The sequence below is a fragment of the Stenella coeruleoalba genome (assembly GCF_951394435.1).
Source record: "Stenella coeruleoalba genome assembly, chromosome: 3".
Taxonomy (NCBI): Eukaryota; Metazoa; Chordata; class Mammalia; order Artiodactyla; family Delphinidae; genus Stenella; species Stenella coeruleoalba.
This window is the reverse complement of record NC_137148.1, coordinates 12583552-12607827: the sequence shown is the minus strand read 5'-3', so window position 1 is coordinate 12607827 and position 24276 is coordinate 12583552. Positions and strand designations below refer to the sequence as shown.

The 24276-nt window shown below is 45.2% G+C and overlaps 1 protein-coding gene across 1 annotated transcript in view; it reads left to right on the top strand.

The window, feature by feature from the left end:
• The window catches only part of ANKH (ANKH inorganic pyrophosphate transport regulator), a 140092-nt gene that overhangs the window by 87568 nt on the left and 28248 nt on the right, over window positions 1-24276 (top strand). The window contains exons 4-8 of the mRNA XM_079917305.1: window positions 297-380; window positions 6084-6254; window positions 8476-8610; window positions 10730-10822; window positions 14511-14606. Coding sequence (XP_079773431.1) covers window positions 297-380; window positions 6084-6254; window positions 8476-8610; window positions 10730-10822; window positions 14511-14606 — 579 coding nt within the window. The remainder of the gene's footprint in view (window positions 1-296; window positions 381-6083; window positions 6255-8475; window positions 8611-10729; window positions 10823-14510; window positions 14607-24276) is intronic.

Sequence of the window (24276 nt, the reverse complement as noted above, 5' to 3'; positions counted from 1 at the left end):
CCATTCCTGGTATTCAGCCAGGTTTCCTGCCAGACACACAAACCAGTACACTAGTCTGCATAGAACTGGTACCAAATACACACTGTGCAGTCATTGGTTCCACTTAAGTCTCATGTGGTCCTAGCCGCCAGGCTAAGTTACAGTCATTTTACCAATCAAAGATTTATGAAACCTGTGCTACTAAGGTTGGGGGGTGCGTTTCTATTCTGTTTCAGGAATGCCCAGGGACTCATAATGACCAGAAATAACCTAATCCCACAGGTGTATCTCATACCCTGTTCTCTCCTTCCTGGCAGGCATGGACCCATGCTGGCATTCTCTTAAAACACAAATACAGTTTCCTGGTCGGATGTGCCTCAATCTCAGACGTCATAGCTCAGGTAAATGTGATCCGTGTGTCCATCAGAGCTGCTCAGAGCCCCTTGCAGGTGATGGACAGAACCGGCTGCTGCCTCATTTACAGCTATCCGCTCCGCGAGCGTCCCTGCATTACTCAAAACAAACGTGAACTTCCATAAATGCTTGTTAAGTGAATGAGCAAATGGAACCCCCCCCCCCCGATGATACAAGCGTGTAGGATCTTGCAGGAATGGGTGTTGTAGGAATTTAAATTTACTATCAGAGGTTTTGCCCTTTATTGTTAAAGGACTTGCACGTGAAATGACTCTGAAGTCAAAGCTAGTGGGTGGTCACAGGGTCACTGTGCACACATGGACCTCTGTGTGGCTGAGTCACTAGATGCTAGCTTCTAGAGAATGCTCCTAGGAATTATTCTTTATTTTTTTATATTTTTTTTAAATTTTTTTTTTTTGCCGTATGCGAGCCTCTCACTGTTGTGGCCTCTCCCGTTGCGGAGCACAGGCACCGGACGCGCAGGCTCAGTGGCCATGGCTCACGGGCCCAGCCGCTCCGCGGCATGTGGGATCTTCACGGACCGGGGCACGAACCCGTGTCCCCTGCATCGGCAGGCGGACCCCCAACCACTGCGCCACCAGGGAAGCCCTTCCTTCTTAATTTTAAACCTGGTCCTGGCCGCTGCCTGTTGGGAGGGCTCAAAAGCTCGGAATAAACATAACTGGTTGGTAGGGGCGATGGAAGCTGGATTCAGGTGCCATCTGGCCTTGGGCTTTTCCTGGTGAAGTTTCTGTTTTAAACCTTATAGTTGGAGTTCCTGCCACAATTTGGTTGGGGGAATAAATTCAATGTTTGTTCTTAAGTCTTCTGCTTCCCCTCCCACCCCCCAGCTTCAGTCCTCTCATTACTTGTAAGCATTTGTTAATTACCAGACTTGGTAATGAATAAATAGATCCTAGGCAAAGTCCTTTGAAATACCACCTCGGCATAGATAGATAGGGAGTAACAATCACCAACGATAAAATGAAAAGAGTTTATAATGCCTTGAATTTCAGTGGCAACTCCCAGTTTGAAAACCTTTACTAAGCTAATTAATTTCCCATCATAATACAGAAAAAACCTCTTGCTTTGGTTCCAACATGCCATGCTTTTCTGTGTCATCATTATTGTAATAGTCATATGTTTTTTATTTATTTTGTGATCATCTAGACTTTCTTAGCTTGCTCAGTATCAAATGAGGATTCTCATGGGGTGTTGGGCCTCAGTGGGACCTCTAGTCCTTTCCCCTTTGTGCTGTCATCAGCCCTGGCCTTCTGAAGTCAGCTGAGATCCCAGGGATGGGATCCCAGGATCCCAGCTGAGTAATCTGGCTGCACTACTCTAGGTCCCTTTGTCTCCTGCCTTTCCATCTCAGCCTTCGGGCAAAATCCCCATCCTGAACCACCCAATGGTGTGCACCTTGCACCACCTGCACCCAGGTAGCAAGCACTCCAGCAAAAAGTTACACAGTGGGACAAACTGATCAAAGTATAGATTCATCCTCTCATCACTCACCACTGCGGACTCTGGTAACCATGTCAGAGGGTCTCCGCCCACTTCACTCTCCCTGGCAGGTGACCTCATTGCCTACCTCACTGAGAAATTTAAACCCACATGCCTACTTTCAGACCCTTGCCTCATCTCCGTTTCCTCTCCCATTCCAGGAGAGGAGGTGTCCCTCCTCTGTCCAAGGCCACTTCTTCCTCCTGTGCCTTGAAGCCTATCCTGTCCTGCTTTCTCAGGAACCTTATTTGATTGGTTATCCGTGACTCCTTCTATCTCCCCTGGATCATTTCTCTTTGACATGGAAACATGCTCAGACATCTGCCATCTTAACACCATAACGACAGCAACAAGAGGCTTTTTCTCATGTATGTCTTTAGCTACAATTCTCTATTACTTCCCAGCCACACCTTTTGGAAGGCCAGTTTCCTCTCACTGTCTCCACTTTTGCACTTCTCTTTCTTCCTTTTACCTACCCCACGCTGACCTCCACTCCCATCACTTCGCCCACACTGTTCTCACTAGTGACCCTCTTGCCACTGAATCCAGCGGGCACTTTTTGTTGACCTCATGGATGTCTCAGCAACTCTTCACTCTGTTGACTGCGCCTTCGTCCATGAAACATCCCTTCCCATTGGCTCTCACACCATGACGTCCTGGTTTTTCTCCGACTTCTGGTGGCCGAGCTCATCTACTGATGTGTAAATGTTCCTCAGATCCATCTCTCTCCTTACTGTATATTCTATTCGTGAAGAATCTACTGCATGCCCTACGTTTAAACCATCTGTAACAAGATTGATGATCACCAGATAAATATCTGCGGCCAGGCCCTCTCCTCTGAGCTCTAGACAAGCCATCTAGATATCTCTATGCTATTTCCACTCACATCCTTCAGAGGCATCGTAAGCCTCAGTTCATACTCTTCATGATCTTGATGATGGTGGTTTTGAATGAATCTGTGCCCCTACCATCAGCTCAGACACCTGGGAGCCACCCTAGGAGCGTCCCTCTTCAGGACCATCTGTCTAAAATTTTTAATCCTAGATGTTTCTTTATCTGCCCTCTTCTCCCCATCTCGGCTGCCCTCGCCCTGGTCTGAGGGATCACCCCTCCCACCTGAACTCTCAGCGATGCCTCCTGACTCGGGCCTGCCCCTCTGCTCTGGCTCTCCTCCGTCCTTCCCCACTGCGGCCACAGGGATCTATTCTCAGTGAAATGCTGGCCATCTCACCCCCTGCCTAGAACCTGCTTTAGAATCACCTCCTGGTGTCCTTGAGATAAAAAGCCAAAATCCTGATCATGGTCTACGAGGTGCTGAAACCCCACAGGCTCTGCTTCTTCCCCAGCCCCGTCACTGTCACTCTCCTCTTGTCCCCTTGCTCTCTACCCTCCAGCCACTGGTCCTCCCTTGTGACCAATTCAGTGTGGCCGAGCTGCCTCCCGCTGGGGGCTTTGCCTGGCTTCTGCCCGGAAGGAGATGCCCTGCCTCGGCTTGCCCCACCTAACCCTGGCTCCTGTCGGCCCCTGCCGGCTCCTGCCAAGGCATTGGGTCTCGGCTCAGTTGCACCCCACGTGGGCGCCCTCCCTCACCCCACAGCCTGGCTCTCCCAGCACCACCGCCCTCTGTCCTTCACAGGCCTTTTCACAGGTTGATTACCATCTCTGCCTTCCCCACTAGGCTGTCAGCTCCAGGAGAACAGAGCCTGGGACAATCTTATCTATCATTGAATCCCCAGCACCCAGGACGGGGCCAGCACGTTGCAGGCTTTCCATGGGAAAATCCTCGCCACCGAGGCAGTACGTTACCTGCAGAAAATAGTCCGACAAGGTTTTGATGATGGTATCAGAATCAAAAATCTTAATTCTGGATTGAATTGCAAAAGGCCCAGGTGTTATCTTAAGTTGATAAATGATACAGCCCAGCGAAGGTGTAAGATGTATGGTATGTGTTGGACCACCTGGCATCAAGCTATTAACGACATGAGGGAGGCTGAGAAAATCTTCACTTCGGCCTTGATCGCTACCGGCCCAATGCCTCCTGCCCGCCTTCTGCCACACTCCAGCCTGCTGTGCTCCTCGGGCCACTTTCCTGTCATCTCCACACCTCCCCCTCCCTTCTCCTTCACTTCCAGATCCCCTTCCTTGGTCCTACTCGTCTTGCATGGCCATCCTGATGGCGTCACCGGGAGCCTTTCTGGACTGGGCAGAGGAGGGGTTGGTCTTCACATATCCATTTTTCCTGCAGTGTGTTTTCAGTCTCTAAACATGACCATCTTCGTTTACACTGTAGGTCTGTGTATGTCGAATCTTAAGCTTGCGGCAGACAGACTAGTCTGTTTGCATATTAGGGCCCCTTAAGGCCTCTGATTAGTTAGAGAAATAAATGGGCATCTTGGCCACATTACAGAACGCAATCTTCTGTTCCAAACACAATGGATCCTTCACCAGGTTTCCCCCAGCTGGTCTTTGCATCCCTCAGTTAATACGGTACATTTGTTCCACTGGGAAGCAACAGGCATGGAGACAGTCACGGGCATCTTTATTTCCATCAATGGGCTCCACTGTATCCTCGGTGAAAGTGAATGTGAGTGTGTGATCATGAGCCTGAGTGGACACTCACGCGCCCATGCTCTGGGCAGCCTGGTCATGTCCACGCAGCCAAACGGTAGCTCTGTCCCCTGCATCCGCCTAAGGGCCTCTCTGTCCCGTTTACCGGTTTGAGAGCAGCAACCCGGGCACAAGTGTCGGTTTGTGCTACCAGCAGACCTCCTCCAACGTCTCATACTATTATCTCGTTCAGAAGAGTTTCTCTGGATTACCCTGCCTTTCTCTGTCCCCTGTGGCAACTGAACGCACTCATTTGATGAACTGTGCTCGTTCTCCAGCTTCTTTTTTAACTTTGTGTCATCACTGATTTCTTGAGAATGCAGTGATCCGCGTACGCCTCCTTCGGTCAGGATCATTTAGTGGTGGTAGATTTCACAAGCCTATCATTCCCTGGATATTTGGCTACTAAGATTGATGTACCCCCCCCAAATTTAAAAATGAAAAATAAATAAATAACTAAAAGAAGGAGGGGAAAAATGGATACTACTTAACAAAATTCTCTAAGGACAAATACAAAACTAATGCAGGGCTGATATTCAGCTGGTTCTTACCATAACAGCCAGGCCCGTTGTCTGTTCTGTTCAGTTGTTCAGTCTGTTGGTAAATATTTAGAATATTATTCCTGAAAATAATCAAACAGATTCATTGCTGTAGTGGATAGAAAATGGATGGATGGGGTTCAAAGGTACTAGGTAGACTTTTTATAAATCTTGATATTTAATCACTGTGTTCCTCTTCAGAATAAATTAAACAAATAATTTTTTTAAACAAACAAACAACAAAAAAAAAATTGATGTAGCCCAGACAATCTCTCCCCTCTCCCATTACCCTATTTGTGCACTCAGTACGCCTCAGTGGTCTTCCAAACATGTGAATCCCAGGAAGGACTCTGGACAGAGGCGGGGCTGATTCTCTGATTTCTGCAGGATGGGGGGTTAAATACATTGATAAATTTGCTTTAGAGCCTGTACTGTTCAACAGAGATTGACACTTTACTATTATTTCAATCCCTCTTGACTTTGTATTCTTTGACCTTTGCCACTTTTGTAAGTTAATATCTTAAATTTTAATTATCTTGTTTTATAATAATTAACATTGGTGCTTTTGCAGCATTTTTAGTGGATTCCATGTTATAAATGTTAATGTCCATTTTTCTGTGTACCATCATTGGTCACTGTTCTATCCTTTGTGGAAGGTCACTTAGGTCCTCTGGTGTGGATTACATGTGTACATCGATAGGGCAAAGCTCTTCTGCATCCTTTGGGGTCAGGGAATCCAAAGTTTCTAGACTTTTTTTAATCGATAACCTTAACCAGATGTGCAGTTGCCTTAAAAGAATCTTAATGATGAATATAACAGAATGATCGTGTGCTCTTCCAGTGAATCCCAAATGCATGACCCTGAATTCTCCGAGAGCAGTATTGAGCTGTAGCCCAATACAGTTTCTGTTCTCCTTCTCATCAGTGTCAAGGTTTTCGCTCAGAGATACATCTCACCTGGGTGCAAGAGGTGGGGCCGCACTTCCATTGATTGGTTCCGTCTTCTCCCTACTGACTTGTTCTTGTTTCCCCATCTCTCAGGTCGTTTTTGTCGCCATTTTGCTTCACAGTCATCTGGAATGCAGAGAGCCTCTACTCATCCCCATCCTATCCTTGTACATGGGTGCCCTTGTGCGCTGCACCACCCTGTGCCTGGGCTACTACAAGAACATCCACGACATCATCCCGGACAGGAGTGGACCGGAGCTGGGGGTAGGTCCTTAGACCTCGAGGACATGCTCTCTGTACATCCAAGTGGAATATAGTTTCACCCCACACGTATGAAACGAGACATCAGTGTAACAGCCACATGCTCTGGGATGTTATATCTCAAGGCCAAGTGCTTCATAGTGTCCACAGGGAAAGACAGTTGGAGAACTGATGAACTCTGGAGATGAAAGAGTCCTTAGAGGTCACTCTCCAGCCTCCTTACCTCCATATGAGGAGACCAAGTCACAGTGAGTCATGTCAGGCCAAGGAGGAGACACAACATTGACGTCCTCCTTACTCTCTGTTGTCAAAAGGAAGTCATTCTGTTCTCGACAGAGATTTTAGGACCCCTGGTACCACTGAACTCACATTTGATTATTTTTAATTTCACACCAGGGATCCAGGCTGTGTTTGTACTTTCTGTACTGGCCAAACACAATCACTCATTCAGGTGCCTTCTATGGAGGGAGCAGAGTATTTAGGTACCACAGGGCAACACAGGAAGTTTTTAAATACGGTCTCTGGCCTCAAGCAGCTTTACGTCCCATTTGGCTTATCCAGCACAGCAGCAACATTCAGACATGAACCCAAGAAAGTACAGAGACTGCAATGGGAGTTCAAGAACTTCTCTCACGGAGGCTGAGAGAGGGTAGATAGGGATGAGGTCTAAAAAGCCCCCCTGATGGAGGCAGAGCTTGGCCTGTGCCTCGAAAGGCGAATATGGTACAAGCAAGATACAATCTTATACAAGTGACCAAAGCGTTCTTTTCATCATCATTATAAACAGTATCTGATTTATATGTTTGCTAATTTCTCTATCCTTAGGTATCATTTGGGTTGGTATCCATCTAGATATAAGGCAGATATGCATGATTATGTATATATATATATATATATATATATATATTTTATATATATATTTATATAAATATGGCCCTGAATAAATTACCACATTCCACCCCTTGATCCCACCTTTGACCACATGTTACTTTTGTCATGTAAAAACAGTAATTGCGGGACTTCCCTGGTGGTGCAGTGGTTAAGAATCCACCTGCCAATGCAGGTGACATGGGTTCGAACCCTGGTCCGGGAAGATCCCACATGCCGCGGAGCAACTAAGCCCGTGTGCCACAACTACTGAGCCTGCGCTCTAGGGCCCACGAGCCACAAGTACTGAGCCCGTGTGCCGCAGCTACTGAAGCCCACGCGCCTAGAGCCCATGCTCCACAACAAAGAGAAGCCACCGCAATGAGAAGCCCGTGCACTGCAACGAAGAGTAGCCCCCGCTCACCACAACTAGAGAAAACCCGTGCGCAGCAACAAATACCCAACGCAGCCAAAAATAACCAAAAAACCAGTAATTGTATTGACCACCCACCTTGATCTGAGGTCAGGCCATCAATAATATCAGATCTAGGGCTTCCCTGGTGGCGCAGTGGTTGAGAGTCCGCCTGCCGATGCAGGGGACACAGGTTCTTACCCCGGTCCGGGAAGGTCCCACATGCCGCGGAGCGGCTGGGCCCGTGAGCCATGGCCGCTGAGCCTGCGCGTCCGGAGCCTGTGCTCCACAACGGGAGAGGCCACAACAGTGAGAGGCCCGCGTACCGCAAAAAAAAAAAAAAAAAAAGGGGCGCACATCTTTGCTGTAGAATTCTTAATAAGTCGCCTTCTCGTTACCATGCTTTTGTTTTGCTTGTGCTTCTGAACATTTACATGACTTCTGTCAGAGCTTTGAAAATAGGAACCTCTGAGTAGATTTATATAGTGCCCAAATAATTAGGCACATTTGTGAGCAGACTGATTCCAAAATAAAGTATAACAATGTTTTACTTCTAAGAGTTACGTCTTACTGACATGGCTTCTAGCCAGTCAGTTTGGTAATTTAAACAGAAACTAATTTCCAGCCTGTTTCTTGGGCCATGAAGTTGGATTCTGCTTGGGTTAAAGTTGCCCCGTTTGGAAAATAGGCGTTTGGATCCATCAGGCTTCAATGTGTGTTTTGACTTCACAGTAGCTTGCCAGCTGTCTGAGTTCATTTCTATTAAGACTGTACATTTTACTTTAATTCAACTTGGCTTGTCTACAGAGGCTTTTTCTATATTATTTTTAAGTATAGTGAATTGACTCGTGATTGATATCGAAAGAAAAGGCTTTGACTCTGAATTGTTTTTTTCTATTCTGCTTCCAGAGTTCAGTGAACTTTTATCCCCTTTTCTTGATGCAGGGAGATGCAACAATAAGAAAGATGCTGAGCTTCTGGTGGCCTTTGGCTCTCATCTTGGCTACACAGAGGATCAGTAGGCCAATCGTCAACCTCTTTGTTTCCCGGGACCTTGGTGGCAGTTCTGCAGCTACGGAGGTAGGGCAGCTTCTGGGGATGTGGGTACCCACTGTCGCCGTGTAAAAACTGGGTGCGGGGGAGGTGGATTACAAATTTGTTTCCAATTCCTCTTGAGAGCTCAAGAAGTTCTGTGATATTAAATTATGTGACACCTTCACACAAGGAACCCATAAGGATCTCCATCAGTGACTTAGAATCATGTGATTTTATATTTATCTGAGTATGGGAGAAAACATCTCCTTCGTCCTTCTCTTTTACCACATGAAAAAACCGAGATTAAGGACACACAACTAGCAAGAAGCTGGGCTAGTGTTAGAATCCAGATTTTCTCTCTCCACTCAACGGCCTCTCCACTTTCCCATGGAGTCAGCATGGTACCTCTTCACAGTAGTTGCAGAGGACAGCGGAACATGCCATGCGCCGCAGCAGAAGTGAAAGTACCAGGGGGTGAAGGGCTGCTGCCTCCGTTTTGACCCACCTAGTCTCACCTGTCCTTTCTCCACCTCCTGTACCGAGCCTACCGTGGCTTTATGTACTCTGGCAATCTGCCCTCCTCCAAAGGAGGGTCTCCATTATTTACTCAACTCAAGAAACTGATCTGGAAACTGGCAGCTCCACTTTTTTCCCTCTTTCAAGTATGGTATGAACAAGTAGAATGACTTCATTTGTTTCCTCCTCCGCTGCCCTCTGGAGAATTAATTGTCTCAAGAACTGCTGATCCTTCAGGAAGGCTGGTGGCTACCCATGAGAGCCTCCTGTTTACACATTGCCCTTGAATGCACTGTCAGCATGTTTCCAGGCTGAGGGCTGCTGCCAGTTTCCATGTCCTGGGAAGCAACTCATGTTGGCTTGGAACAAACAGCACATAAATCACAAGCAGAAGGCTTTCCCTTGTCTCCACTGGTTCCTGGATTTTGTCTGTTGAATCATGAATGCCATCTGGGCTGGCTTCTGTAACATAGCAGCTTTTTTCCTTCAATACTTCAGTTTCAGCTGCCCTGTAAAAAGTGTGGGACCCCCATCACCTGTGTGCTAGAATTCCATCTTCCCCGAAGAAAAACAAGACGTTGTACATTTGAGCCATTTCTAAATGGCCTCAGTGCACAGAGACAGACCTTAGCATTAGGGTGACAGAACTGACATAAATCGATCGTCTGCTTCTGATAATGTCGGCTCTTACGGACGTTTCATTGACTCCCGACACTCCTGCACGATGGGTGTCGTTATTCTCATGGTTCTGCCGGAGGAACAGAAACGGGGCCTGAGAGCGTTTATACTTCACACAGCTGGGGAAGTGAGGAAGTGAGGTTTGAATCCAGGGCCGCCCAATGCCACCACCCGCTCCTCACAGCAGTGTCTTCACCCGCTGGGGACCCACCTCGCTCACGGTCCTGGCATCACTGTTACGGTCATTAGAACAGACGAAGCCTGATTCCTCCTGTCCTAGCTAGTTAGGAAGTTGAACTTTGCCAAAAATGTAGGGTTCGGTGCTCTGTTTTAAATTTTCTTCCTCTTCATTCACCTAAGAAGTGAAACTCTCATTTTCATGGAAGAACCTGTGAGCCTTCCTATGAGAAGTATTAATTTAGTTTTCTTAAGTTAAACATCAAAATTGGGCTCTCCAGGCTGAACAGATTGAAAGTGAGTTGAGTTGGATGGAGGATACCGTAAAGCCATCGACCCGTGCACACCGTCAGCTTCCCTGGGGGGTGGCGTGGAGGCAGAGCGGTGGACGCTAAGTGCAGGGTCTCCAGAGAGCAGGGGTGGGGCTCAGAATCGCATTTTGAGACTCAAGAGTTGAGCTAGACTAGAAGGTTTGGTTTAGCTCAATGAGAATTTGGTGGACCTGGGTTGAAATCTTGGCTTCTCAGGCAGTGATCGGGACCCCTTCCTCACCGGATTCACGTAAAACAAGACTCATCCCCCTGGTCTCAGGTGCACACCCTGGGTCCACTCAGCCTGCTCCCGGGATGCAGGGGAGCCCCTGCCCCTTCCTCCTGCTGTCACCCAGGGTGGAGTGACCTGTCAGTGGGGACCACACCCGAGATGGCTTGCTCTGCCACGTGGCAGACGGCAGGCAGTGGCTGGACACAGGCTCTGCGGATGCCCTGCTAACTGCCGGCTCTTCCTCTTGCAGGCCGTGGCAATTTTGACAGCCACATACCCCGTGGGTCACATGCCATATGGCTGGTTGACGGAAATCCGTGCTGTCTACCCTGCTTTTGACAAGGTGAGAACCCCGTGCGCCGTGGTTTCTGAAACACACTCTTTAAAATTAGCGTTTGATAGACAGGGATCGCCGTTGACGGGCGCAGTGATGTTTTTAATCTCACCTCGCTCTGCAAGATTAATGAGGCTTTGGGGCTAGCGGAGGAAACTCAGAAAATAACAGAGGCGAATTTACACTTGCCTTGATGCCGCTCCCATGATGCCTCTGCAAACCGATACTCACTTCAAGGTTATTCCTGTCAAGAAATTATTTGCAAAAGGGAAATTATACTCTCAAAAACTTTTAGTATATTGTATTTCATTTCTCTTTTGTTGTTTTTTAGTTAAACCGATACTTTATAGCAGATGTGAGGGTACAGGAAGTTCTGTGCTTAAGTTCATAAGCTTAAGGCTGTCTTGCAGGGTGCTGGGGTACACGCACACCGAAGTTGTCCATGCAGCGGCCATGGGTCCAGGCTGGTTGGGATGCAGCGCAGTTATTCCAGCTGGAAGCTTCTGGTGACGGCCACTGTGTCCTTCCACAGCTGTTGACACAGCCCAGGAAGGCACATAAGCCTTCAGACCTGTAACCTGAGGCCAGGTCAGGACTGACCTGCGTGCAGATCATTTGAGAAATGCCTATTTCATTAAAGCTTAATTATTTGAACCTGTAGACTTGTATCCTGAAACAAAGAAGTAGAAAAACAGACCCCCAGCAAGATAGTGTACAATGTTTTAAAATAAAAAATAGGAAAGAAGCACAGAACCTGCCACTGGTACTCTTAATAGCAACTGTTTGGCCTTGAATTTCTATAGAACTAGCTCAGAGCCATTGCTGATATCATTTCATGTGATCCCATAAAGAGCCCTAGGAGGTGAGGAGAGGAAGCCTCTTCACCAGGGTCCCCAGCTGATTACGTGCCTCTATTCCCACACCTATAGTCAATCACCCACAAATAGCAACTCACCTCCAAGTGCTTCAGGGATGGCCCCCACGCAGCCTAACGTGAGAGAGGGTAGGCTATTGCCCAGAACTCTTTACTGGGTGTGGAACTTCCCCAGTAAACTATAAGCTGGACCCTCTACTGATTGCCAACATTCCTTCACAACATTAGGATGCAGAGCATTTCCGAAAAAATTCTTTTGATTCCTGCTTCCTAGGCCTTTGAGAGTGGACTTCCGAAGGCCTGAGTCATTTGCAGGAGAGAGCTGTGTTTGAGTGGGTTTCATCCACTCCATTGATAGAAATCAGTGTTTTCATGTCAAGGAACATGTGTATAGAAGTAAGTCCTCAGAAACCAAAATGGATATAAGTCATCTTGCTAAATGTCTAGCTCTTGGAATATAAGATTATATAATAAAACTCAGTAGCAGGTTCTAAAGTGTTAGAACCTCATAGCTGTGAGTGTCTCATCTGAAATTGTTTTCGGCTACATTGAAGTAGTAAAGCTTAACAATACAGCGCTATGCAGTTTCACTAAGAGCGTCCAAGATAAGCATTGTTTTATTCACCATCACAGAGGTTAGGCACTACACAAAAATTCTTTTTTTTTTTTTTACATCTTTATTGGAGTATAATTGCTTTACAATGGTGTGTTAGTTTCTCCTTTATAACAAAGTGAATCAGTTACACATATACATATGTTCCCATCTCTCTTCCCTCTTGCGTCTCCCTCCCTCCCACCCTCCCTATCCCACCCCTCTAGGTGGTCACAAAGCACCGAGCTGATCTCTCTGTGCTACGCGGCTGCTTCCCACTAGCTATCTATTTTACATTTGGTAGTGTATATATGTCCATGCCACTCTCTCACTTTGTCACAGCTTACCCTTCCCCCTCCCCATATCCTCAAGTCCATTCTCTAGTAGGTCTGTGCCTTTATTCCTAAAAACAAAAAAATTCTTTTGAGGAGCGTACCTCTAGCCAGATGCTGGAGTTACTCAGAACCCTTTTGAAACCTCCCCCATTGTTGCCATGCATTCCACTGCGCTACTCCAAGCCATTCCCATGAATGCCGTCTATTCACCCGAATCTTAAGACACCTCTGTGTGGACTTCCAGAATCTGCTGCACTGACAGTTGAAATCCTTAGCCCCCTTGTGCGTTCCAGAATAAGAGATTTAAAATTTCTCGCATAACTGCTGCTGTTTCTAGCTAAACAGTGAGCTGGGAGAGTTTTCCACTCATCCAAATTCTCTCTAATGTTCAGTTATTATATGCAAAAGACTATGTTTCTGCGAAAGAGCAGATGGGGCAAACAAGGTGAGACACAGATGCTAATCTAATGATATGTGCTAGTTTATTCCAACCGTACTTGCAGAAATATTTGCTATTTTAAAAATAAAAGCGCACCTGAAGGAGCTGGGGCCCGTGGCTGCCACCATGGGTGGCGTGTGCATTTGGAGGTTCCTAATTCTTCCCGGCCTGGCCTCCTTCTCGCCCAGGCCACCGGGGCACCACCTTCGCAGATCCCTGGGGGAGAGGAGATGGAGAGATATCCTACCTGCTGTGATTTGCACTGTGCACAGTCTGTTTTTCAGAAAAGCAGATGTGCTTTAGAGACCGGAGTTAAGAAAATGTCAACCCCTCCAGAGGTGGCATAAAGGAGAAGGGATTCGAGAGATTGCCTCAGCCTCTGAAGGGCAGCAAACATCAAAAGCTCTTTTGCAAGTGGGACCTGTAACACCTCTGCTTGTGTGTCTTTCATTGGGCTGGATATGGGAGCCAGGGGCTCGCCGTTTGTTCTTTTCTTTTTTTGAATTTTATTTTATTTATTTTTTTATACAGGAGGTTCTTATTAGTTTTTGTGAGTCGGCTCTGGGACTAATGGGATCCGTAAGGAGGCTGGCGTTGTTTTCCCTCTGCTGCCTTTCAAGGCTGAGGGCCGGACGCTTGTTTAGATTGGGTGATGGGCACGCCTAGCAGTGACCCTGGGATGGCCCCAGCAATCCCTTGGGCACGTGTCAGAGGACCTCTGGGCCGTCTGCATCATTTGCTTACATTTCAATCTAACAAAGCCTGTTTGAACATCTTCTCTACTCAAGAAAGGTGGTGCTAAGTTGCAGGAGCTAAAGAGATGGGTGAGGGACTTCCCTGGTGGTCCAGTGGTTAAGACTTCACCTTCCAGTGCAGGGGGTACGAGTTCAATCCCTGGTCGGGGAGCTAAGATCCCACACGCCTCGCTGCCAAAAAACCAAAACATAAAAAAAAGAAGCAATATTGTAACAGATTCAATAACGACTTTAAAAAAATGGTCCACATCAAAAAAAAGGTCTTTAAAAAATAAAATAAAATAAACAGATGGGTGAGACACACAGTCCTTTATCTTGGAGAGCAAACGCGCACCTCACAGGGCCTTGACACGTGCCCTCAAATACGGGCCCAGATGCCACGCCTGTCTGCAGAGCTCCAGGGCACTCAGGAACTGCAGGATGGGCTGGGGCTCTGGACTAGCTGGGTGGGCACCCAGCGCCCAGGAGAGGGGACTCATTCAGGAGACACTGCCAGGCGTTCAGTCCAGAACCCCCTCTGGTTAGCATTCATGTCCAGAAACATGACAGCTGTCTGAGAGAGACTCAGAGTGACAGCTGTCTGCCAAGCTGTCACTCGACATCTACACTTGAGACGCATCAGATACAACAGAAACGAGATGCTCTGTAAGGTGCACGTGTGGTCAGCCAAGGATAACGTGGAGCCTTTTCTTGCCCCCCTAGAATAACCCCAGCAATAAGCTGGTGAGCACGAGCAACGCAGTCACTGCAGCACACATCAAGAAGTTCACGTTCGTCTGCATGGCCTTGTCGCTGACGGTAAGGAGAGACCCGTCCCCGCCCCCACCTGTGTTTGGTTTTGGAAAGGGGGGTAATCGCCATTTTCAAGGGAGAGTTCCAGGAGCCCATAATACGATGTTGTGCTAGATTAGATAACAACCTCTTCGAGACATTTTCATCTCAAAATATGAGCGATCGTCGTTCGAGGAGGGCGTTGAGTCTAAGAATAGAGGGTCAGCTTCTGGCGTTTCTAAGGGCTTCTTACGTGCTGAAGAGAGGCAGGCTTTGCCTTTCATTTTTAATACTCTTACTAATAATTTCCAGCCCGTTTTTAAATACCCAGAGTCAACTCTATAACCATCTCTGTCCCTTTTCCAAATTTACTTGGTGGTGTTTGTTTTGCTGGTAAAAGTGCCTTTCCTCATACGTTTACGCTGATATATCCTCCCCATTTATTTATCATTCAACACTTGCTTGTCAAGCACCTACTGGATCCCAAGTCCTGCCATCTTCAGGGATACTGGTGTGAACAAGTGTGGATAACGCCTCACTGTTGGCAGGGCCTGTCAGTGACTCTGCACAGCCTTAAATAAACAACACACATCCTTCCTTTGTCAACTCCCCTGGGTAATTCAAATGTAAGAGACATAACGTTCAAAAAAACAGGGAAAAGATTCCTACATGCTCTGTAATCCAAAGCACATGGTGTATAATTTAAGGTTGTTTATGACATTTATCAACAGTCGTAAGAAAATAACATTTATAATCAACTTCACCTCGTAGACTGTGCCTTTTGGGTTCTAAAGATGGAGATGAGAAGAGGATAAAGAGAAATAGGGGTCTTTTGAACTCAGTTCCTTGTTTGTTGTTGTGACTACCTGTGTCCTATTAAGTCCTGTAGCAGTTCTCCATTTTTATAGTACAATGTAAGAATGTAGCAGAAATGCCTGGGTGTGTGCAGCTCCATCATGAATGACTGATAAGGAGGACGGAAGGCAATAAGAGGTTTGGGGACGTGGTGATGACAGGAACACGCTGACCATGGTCCCTCTGGCCATTATCACAAGAACCACTTAGCTAGATAAGCCCTCATAGTGGTCCTTTGAAATCAAGCCCGACACATATTTTAAGCCTTTTATGGATTTTTTTTTTTCAAAAACCCACAGCTTAATATTTGATCCATTGATCCAACACCTGAATAGATTGTATCAAGGGCAACACAAGTTATATAGCCCATCACCTAACACCTCTGACACTGAGTCATGACCTTGCATTCTCAGCTGTCCCGTCACTCCAGCCCAGCCCTTCCCTCCAGTCCTTCCCTCCTGAAACTGGGAAACTGCAAGGGGGGTGTCAGAAGCCTATTCCAGGCCACGTCCCCGGGGTGGGGGGGATCTCTGGTAGCATGCCTGCCTGAGTCAGGACAGGTTGCCCCCGGCAACCCTGCTCTCCTGGCTGCATTATTTCTCCCTGTGGTGGGCAAGTTTTTCCATAGTTCCCTAAAATATTAGCGAAACACTGCACAACCTTGAAACCGTTCAAAAGAGTATTTGGGGGAAAAACAGAGAAGATTTCTGTCCCAGGAACAGACCTCAGCTTTTGGAGACTGTGTTAAGTGACCGGGAGTTGAGAGCTCAGCTGGTTTCGGGTGCCAGGCTCTGTGACTGCAAACTCGTCCGTCGCCGAGAGCTGGGAGCTTCCAGTCGTTCCTCGCTCTGCTATCCAGAGTCCGGCCGGGTCTCCTCTCTCTGCATTTAAACCTCCTCCCGCAGCTGTGCCTGAGTCCAGTGGAGAACTTTACCAGACTGGGTTTAAGGATATTCCTTTCCTCCTTCAGTTCACGGGCAATAACCTGTACTTCTCAAACAGGAGCAACAAGTGTATTTTGAAATGATAACCAAGTAAGATCTAGAAAAATGCTTTGATTTCCCATGTAGAGGTTTTATTTACTTAATAAGTTCAATTAGTCTAATCCTACCATCTGTAACTAGAAGTTACAGATCTATCTCAGGGTAGATTTGTCACCGTAGAAACAGAGACTCAGAATCCTGTGTTGGAAAGGAACTTGAAGATGAACTGATCAAATCCCATGATTTTTTAGTAAAGGAAATGACTCAGAGAGGATAAGAGGATAAGTGACTTGCCCCAGGACAGACCAGTACAGACCGGCAGACCTCGCTTTATTGCACTTCGCAGATAATGCATTTTTTTTTTTTTACCAGTTGAAGGTTTGTGGCAACCCTGAGTTGTCAGATGATGGTTAGCATCTTTTAGCAATGAAGTATTTTTAAATTAAGGCATGTGCATTTGTTCTCTAGACATAACGCTATATTGTACACTTAAGAGACTACAGTATAGTGTAAACATAATTTTTATATGCACTGGGAAACCAAAAATTCATGTGACTCGCTTTGTTGCAACCTGCGCTTTATGGTGGTGGCCTGAAACTGAACCTGAAATAGCTCCAAGGTATACCTGTAAATAATAAAACTTAAGTTGTTTTCCTTGCTTTATCGTGATATTCACTTTACTGCAGTGCTCTGGACCCAAACCTGCAGTATCTCCGAGTTCTGCCTGTAACAACGCCAGCTGGAAGCCAGACTTCCCAGCTCATTCTCTGGGGCCCTTTCCTCTGTATTGTGCTGTTTCCAACAGGCAGGAACAGATATCTGGCCCTGAGGCTCTGGACTGAGGCACTTGCTGCATGCTTGAAGCGGTGGTTTCTCCAACACTAGAAACAGCAGTATCTGAGTTTGCAGCTTATGGTGTGTCTCACATACATGATCCTTATAACGATTCAATCAGTCGGTCCCACATCTTGGCTAGAGGAATTGCCATTAAAAGATACACAGAAAAAAATGTTAGGGCTTTTTCCCCCTAAATTCAGCGTTTCACTGTCACTGTAAAGCATACACCTTTTTACAGTATTTATTCCTTCTTCACATCTATGATTCCTTGGAGGCTCTGAACTTCCCTAGGCAGGGTCTGTGGCTTAGTCACCTCTTATCCCCAGGGCTTAGCATCCTGCCCGACACAGAAGGGGCACAGCAAGCAGAACACAAATACATGACTCAACTAATACTTACCTGTGAGATAAGGATCAGAAAGGCACCGATGGCACCCGCCCCTCATGAGCAACAACCTCCTCATTTATACTCAGGTTATCCTATTTTGAAAGCTTTGAAGATGCCCTTTACTCCCAAGTCTATCTTCCCTTTTTTAATTTTGAAACTTCTCAGTGTCAGGAAATGAACATAGCAGAGCATTAAGATCAGCACGTCATGTATATTCCAGTGGGTGATACGGTGTACCAAGTACGAGCCTTCTGATGGTTCCACAGCTTTCTGTGCATCGCCTAGGATTAGAGCACTTTCCTGAGCTCTGATCCTTTGGGCATAAACAGCTCTCTCCCGGGGTCTTTGAGAAGAGCTGACCCCACAGATCCTGCAGACACTTAATGACCCAGTGATGCTACCTGCTTTTCAAACGAAAAGGTGTACTGTCTATAGCAAAAACTCATCTTGCAGTCAGAATGGGTTCACTCTTCAGGCCCTGACACTTTGGGTTCAACATCCTCCTTTGCCTGTGAAAGATACTTTTGACAGTTAGTAAGAGACTAATAGTTCAGAATGCTACAATGCATGTATGTGTTTATTCCCTACTATAGATTTTCCATTTAAATTTAGAGTATCTATCCAACTCTAAAAGTTGGTTCTTCCCTCATTTTCTTATCCAGGAGTCTGTCTGATCCAGTGGGCTTCAAGAAAAGCAGCAAATGCCTTCTGCCCAGTTGGAAGAGGAAGTGGATTTAGGAAGCGAGTAGAGTAGGAAAATAGAAGTATTTCTCAAGTAGCATCTTGCTTTCCTGCCTTCAGAACTGCCTTTAGGAATGCTTAGTGAAGTGCTGGTTGATTTCTTTAGACCATCTGATGCGAATGAGGACAGGGGGAGCTTTAGTTGATCCAGAAGATTAGCTTCAACATGGTAGAACCGTCAGATAAAAATTAATCCCCTCAATAGCAACAAAGGAGTGGGCACGATGCAAACCAGGGTTAGCAAGGTGACTGCAGACTGACACGCCGCTGTTAGGGGCAAAAGGAACACACAGTTCAAAAATACGTACAGTTTAAATCGATTTGGAAGAACAGCTTCAGATGGTGTGCTGCTTGGTGGGAGCTTGTAGTGTAGTGGCCACACAGAGGAGAAAGCATCACAGACCAGCCATCAGAGCTGCACAGGAGAAGGCAGGACCACAAAGAGTAAGGCTGCAGACGGTGTTGGGGTCAGAAGCAAACAACCAGTTTTGCCCTGAACCTTCTGGTAGAGCCATGGTCTCCATCGCTTATGTGACTGACTATACAGCCCCGTGATAATTAGTGTGTCCTGAAAGGCTGCGTTTCTCTAGTAGACAGTCATGGTGATCACAGACAGAGGGTGGTGGCAACGAGCTTGTGATATAAGGAAGCAGGAACATCGTTCCTTCCTCTTGGGGAGAAGAACTGGTAATGCTAAACTTACAGAAACATGGCCCCTTGTAAACCCCTTGGGACTTACCATGATTCCCTCCTGGATTCCAGATTTGGGGGTAAGATAGTAACCGTGAACCAAGGTAGGATATGTCCTTTCAACAGCCTTTTTGGTGCAGAGGAGCATCCTCAAAAGGTAACAGACCTCCATATTCCGGGATGTTAGGCCAGTTTGCTGAAGCCAATGGGTGGGCTTGCTAAATTTACCAGACTTGCCAACTTACCCCAAACGTGTGTTTGTTTGTTTGTTTAATTTTTTTAATTTTAATTTTTTAATAATTTTCTAATTTTTTAATTTGTTTAAAGTTCGTAGCAAATCATATTAAATGGGGAGGTTTTAGCAGCTTTAGATGATTTTAGTTAATAACCAGTTTCCATTTTGACTTCACAATGGCATTTTTTAAACATTTGGTGTTTTCTTAAGCTCCCCACTGCTCTAGTTTGGGGGAGCTGTTGCCAAGAGAGGGGGCCCCTCTGGGGCCAGAGCGGTGGGGAAGAATCCTTGCAAAGCACAGGCTGGGCTGCTGCTGAGGCCTCCCCAACCCCCTTTTTACAAGATGGAAGTGGGAGTCCATCCAGATGGATGCTGGTAGGCGGAGCCAGCAGGGCAGCTTTGTGCACGGTCACACCGAGCACCCCCCAGATGCCGAACCCGGAGGGGCAGGAGGGCAAGTGCAAAGAGCAGGAGATGGGAGAGACAATGTCAGAGAGATGGAGGGTGCAGGTCAGAAGGCGAAGCGGAGAGAGACCATGGGTCGGGAAAGAAAGGAGAGGTGGAGAGTCAGAGGAAATGGAGCAGAATGACAGAGGTGGGTACAGTAGACAGTGGGGAGGAGGGAAGGCCCCAGAGACCCCTAGAGCCTTCACAGCCCCCCACGGCCCTGCCAATCCTTCCAAGACATATTGCTGTAAACTTCAGAAAACTTTAAAAGAGGCAGGTTTCTAAGAAACCAGTAACTGTGACAAATTGTTGGTTGGCCAAATAGGCTATTTTCGCAGGTTGATTTTGGGTGAACTGGACTGTTTCAGGATGGCAGGTGTGAAGAGGGATTCTTTTTTTTTTTAATGTTTATTTATTTATTTTCTTATTAGTCATCCATTTTATACACCTCACTGTATACATGTCAATCCCAATCTCCCAGTTCATCACACCACCACCCACACCCACCGCCGCTTCCCCCCCTTGGTGTCCATACGTTTTTTCTCTACTTCTGTGTCTCAATTTCTACCCTGCAAACCGGTTCATCTGTACCATTTTCTAGGTTCCACATAGATGCGGTAATATATGATATTTGTTTTCCTCTTTCTGACTCATTTCAATCTGTATGACAGTCTCTAGATGCATCCACGTCTCTACAAATGACCCAGTTTCATTCCTTTTTATGGCTGAGTAATATTCCATTGTATATTTGTACCACATCTTCTTTATCCATTCATCTGATGATGGGCGTTTAGGTTGCTTCCATGTCCTGGCTATTGTAAATAGTGCTGCAGTGAACATTGGGGGTGCATGTGTCTTTTTGAATTATGGTTTTCTCTGGGTATATGCCCAGTAGTGGGATTGCTGGGTCATATGGTAGTTCTATGTTTAGTTCTTTAAGGAACCTCCATACTGTTCTCCATAGTCGCTGTATCAATTTACATTCCCACCAACACTGCAGGAGGGTTCCCTTTTCTCCACACCCTCTCCAGCATTTGTTGTTTGTAGATTTTTCTGATGATGCACATTCTAACTGGTGTGAGGTGATACCTCATTGTAGTTTTTATTTGCATTTCCCTAATAATTAGAAATGTTGAGCAACTTTTCATGTGCTTCCTGGCCATCTGTATGTCTTCTTTGGAGAAATGTCTATTTAGGTCTTCTGCCCATTTTTGGATTGGGTTGGGTTTTTTTGATTGTTTGCAGTTTTTTGTTTGTTTGCGGTACGTGGGCCTCTCACTGTTGTGGCCTCTCCTGCTGCGGAGCACAGGCTCTGGACGTGCAGGCTTAGTGGCCATGGCTCACGGGCCCAGCCGCTCCGTGCCATGTGGGATCTTCCCGGACCAGGGCATGAACCCGTGTCCTCTGCAATGGGAGGCAGACTCTCAACCACTGCGCCACCAGGGAAGCCCTGAGTTGTTTGTTTTTTAAAATTGAGCTGCATGAGCTGCTTATATATTTTGGAGATTAATTCTTTGTCCGTTGATTCGTTTGCAAATATTTTCTCCCATTCTGAGGGGTCTCCTTTCGTCTTGTTTATGGTTTCCTTTGCTGTGCAAAAGCTTTGAAGTTTCATTAGCTTCCATTTGTTTATTTTTATTTCCATTACGCTAGGAGGTGAATCAAAAAAGATCTTGCTGTGATTTATGTAAAAGAGTGTTCTTCCTATGTTTTCCTCTAAGAGTTTTATAGTGCCCGGTCTTACATTTAGGTCTGTCATCCATTTTGAGTTTATTTTTGTGTATGGTGTTAGGGAGTGTTCTAATTTCATTCTTTTACATGTAGCTGTCCAGTTTTCCCAGCACCACTTATTGAAGAGACTGTCTTTTCTCCATTGTATATCCTTGCCTCCTTTGTCATAGATTAGTTGACCATAGGTGTGTGGGTTTACCTCTGGGCTTTCTATCCTGTTCCATTGATATATAGTTCTGTTTTTGTGCCAGTACCATATTGTCTTGATTACTGTAGCTTTGTGGTATAGTCTGAAGTCAGGAAGTCTGATTCGTCCAGCTCTGTTTTTTCCCCTCAAGACTGCTTTGGCTATTTGGGGTCTTTTGCGTCTCCATACAAATTTTAAGATTTTTTGTTCTAGTTCTGTAAAAAATGCCATTGGTAATTTGATAGGGATTGCATTGAATCTATAGATTGCTTTGGGTAGTAGAGTCATTTTCACAATATTGGTTCTTCCAATCCAAGAACATGGTATAGCTATCCATCTGTTGGTATCATCTTTAATTTCTTTCATCAGTGTCTTATAGTTTTCTGCATACAGGTCTTTTGTCTCCCTAGGTAGGTTTATTCCTAGGTGTTTTATTCTTTTTGTTGCAATGGTAAATGGGAGTGTTTCCTTAATTTCTCTTTCAGATTTTTCATCATTAGTGTATAGGAATGCACGAGATTTCTGGGCATTAATTTTGTATCCTGCAACGTTACCAAATTCATTGATTAGCTCTAGTAGTTTTCTGGTGGCATCTTTAGGATTCTCTATGTATAGTATCATGTCATCTGCAGACAGTGACAGTTTTACTTCTTCTTTTCCAGTTTGGATTCCTTTTATTTCTTTTTCTTCTCTGATTGCCGAGGCTAGAACTTCCAAAACTATGTTGAATAATAGCGATGAGAGTGGACATCCTTGTCTTGTTCCTGATCTTAGAGGAAATGCTTGCAGTTTTTCACCATTGAGAATAATGTTTGCTATAGGTTTGTCATATATGGCCTTTATTATGTTGAGGTAGGTTCCCTCTATGCCCACTTTCTAGAGAGTTTTTATCATAAATGGGTGTTGAATTTTGTCAAAAGCTTTTTCTGCATCTATTGACATGATCATATGGTTTTTCTTCTTCAATTTGTTAATATGGTATATCACATTGACTGATTTGCATATATTGAAGAATCCTTGCATCACTGGGATAAATCCCACTTGATCGTGGTGTATGATTCTTTTAATGTGTTGTTGGATTCTGTTTGCTAGTATTTTGTTGAGGATTTTTGCATCTATATTCATCAGTGATTCATCAGTCTATAATTTTCTTTTTTTCTAGTATCTTTGTCTGGTTTTGGTATCAGTGTGATGGTGTCCTCATAGAATGAGTTTGGGAGTGTTCCATCCTGTGCAATTTTTTGGAAGAGTTTGAGAAGGATGGGTGTTATCTCTTCTCTAAATGTTTGATAGATTTCACCTGTGAAGCTGTCTGTTCCTGGACGTTTGTTTGTGGGAAGATTTTTAATCACAGTTTCAATTTCATTACTTGTGATTGGTCTGTTTGTATTTTCTATTTCTTCCTCATTCTTCATTCTTGGAAGATTATACCTGTCTAAGAATTTGTCCATTTCTTCCAGGTTGTCCATTTTATTGGCATAGAGTTGCTTGTAGTAGTCTCTCAGGATGCTTTGTATGTCTGCGGTGTCTGTCGTAACCTCTCCTTTTTCATTTCTAATTTTATTGATTTGAGTCCTCTCCCTCTTTTTCTTGATGAGTCTGGCTAATAGTGTGTCGATTTTGTTTATCTTCTCAAAGAACCAGCTTTTAGTTTTATTGATCTTTGCTATTGTTTTCTTTGTTTCTATTTCATTTATTTCTGCTCTGATCTTTATGATTTCTTTCCTTCTGCTAACTCTGGGTTTTGTTTGTTCTTCTTCCTCTAGTTCCTTAGGTGTAACGTTAGATTGTTTATTTGAGATTCTTCTTGTTTCTTGAGGTAGGATTGTATAGCTATAAACTTCCCTCTTAGAACTGCTTTTGCTGCCTCCCATAGGTTTTGGATCATCGTGTTTTCATTGTCCTTTGGCTCTAGGTTTTTTTTGATTTCCTCTTTGATTTCTTTAGTGATCTCTTGGATATTTAATAACATATTGTTTAGCCTCCATGTGTTTGTGTTTTTTACGTTTTTTCCCCTGTAATTCATTTCTAATCTCATAGCATTGTGGTCAGAAAAGATGCTTGATATGATTTCAATTTTCTTAAATTTACCGAGGCTTGATTTGTGACCCAAGATGTGATCTATCCTGGAGAATGTTCTGTGCACACTTGAGAAGAAAGTGTAATCTGCTGTTTTCAGATGGATGTCCTATAAATATCAATTAAATCTATCTGGTCTATTGTGTCATTTAAAGCTTCTGTTTCCTTATTTATTTTCATTTTGGATGATCTGTCCATTGGTGTAAGTGAGGTGTTAAAGTCCCCCTCTATTATTGTGTTACTGTCGATTTCCTCTTTTAGAGCTGTTAGCAGTTGCCTCATGTTTTGTGTTGCTCCTATGTTGGGTGCATATACATTTATAATTGTCATATTCTTCTTGGATTGATCCCTTGATCATTATGTAGAGGCCTTCCTTGTCTCTTGTAACATTCTTTATTTTAAAGTCTATTTTATCTGATATGAGTATTGCTACTCCAGCTTTCTTTTGATTTCCATTTGCATGGAATATCTTTTTCCATCCCCTCCCTTTCAGTCTGTATGTGTCCCTAGGTCTGAAGTGGGTCT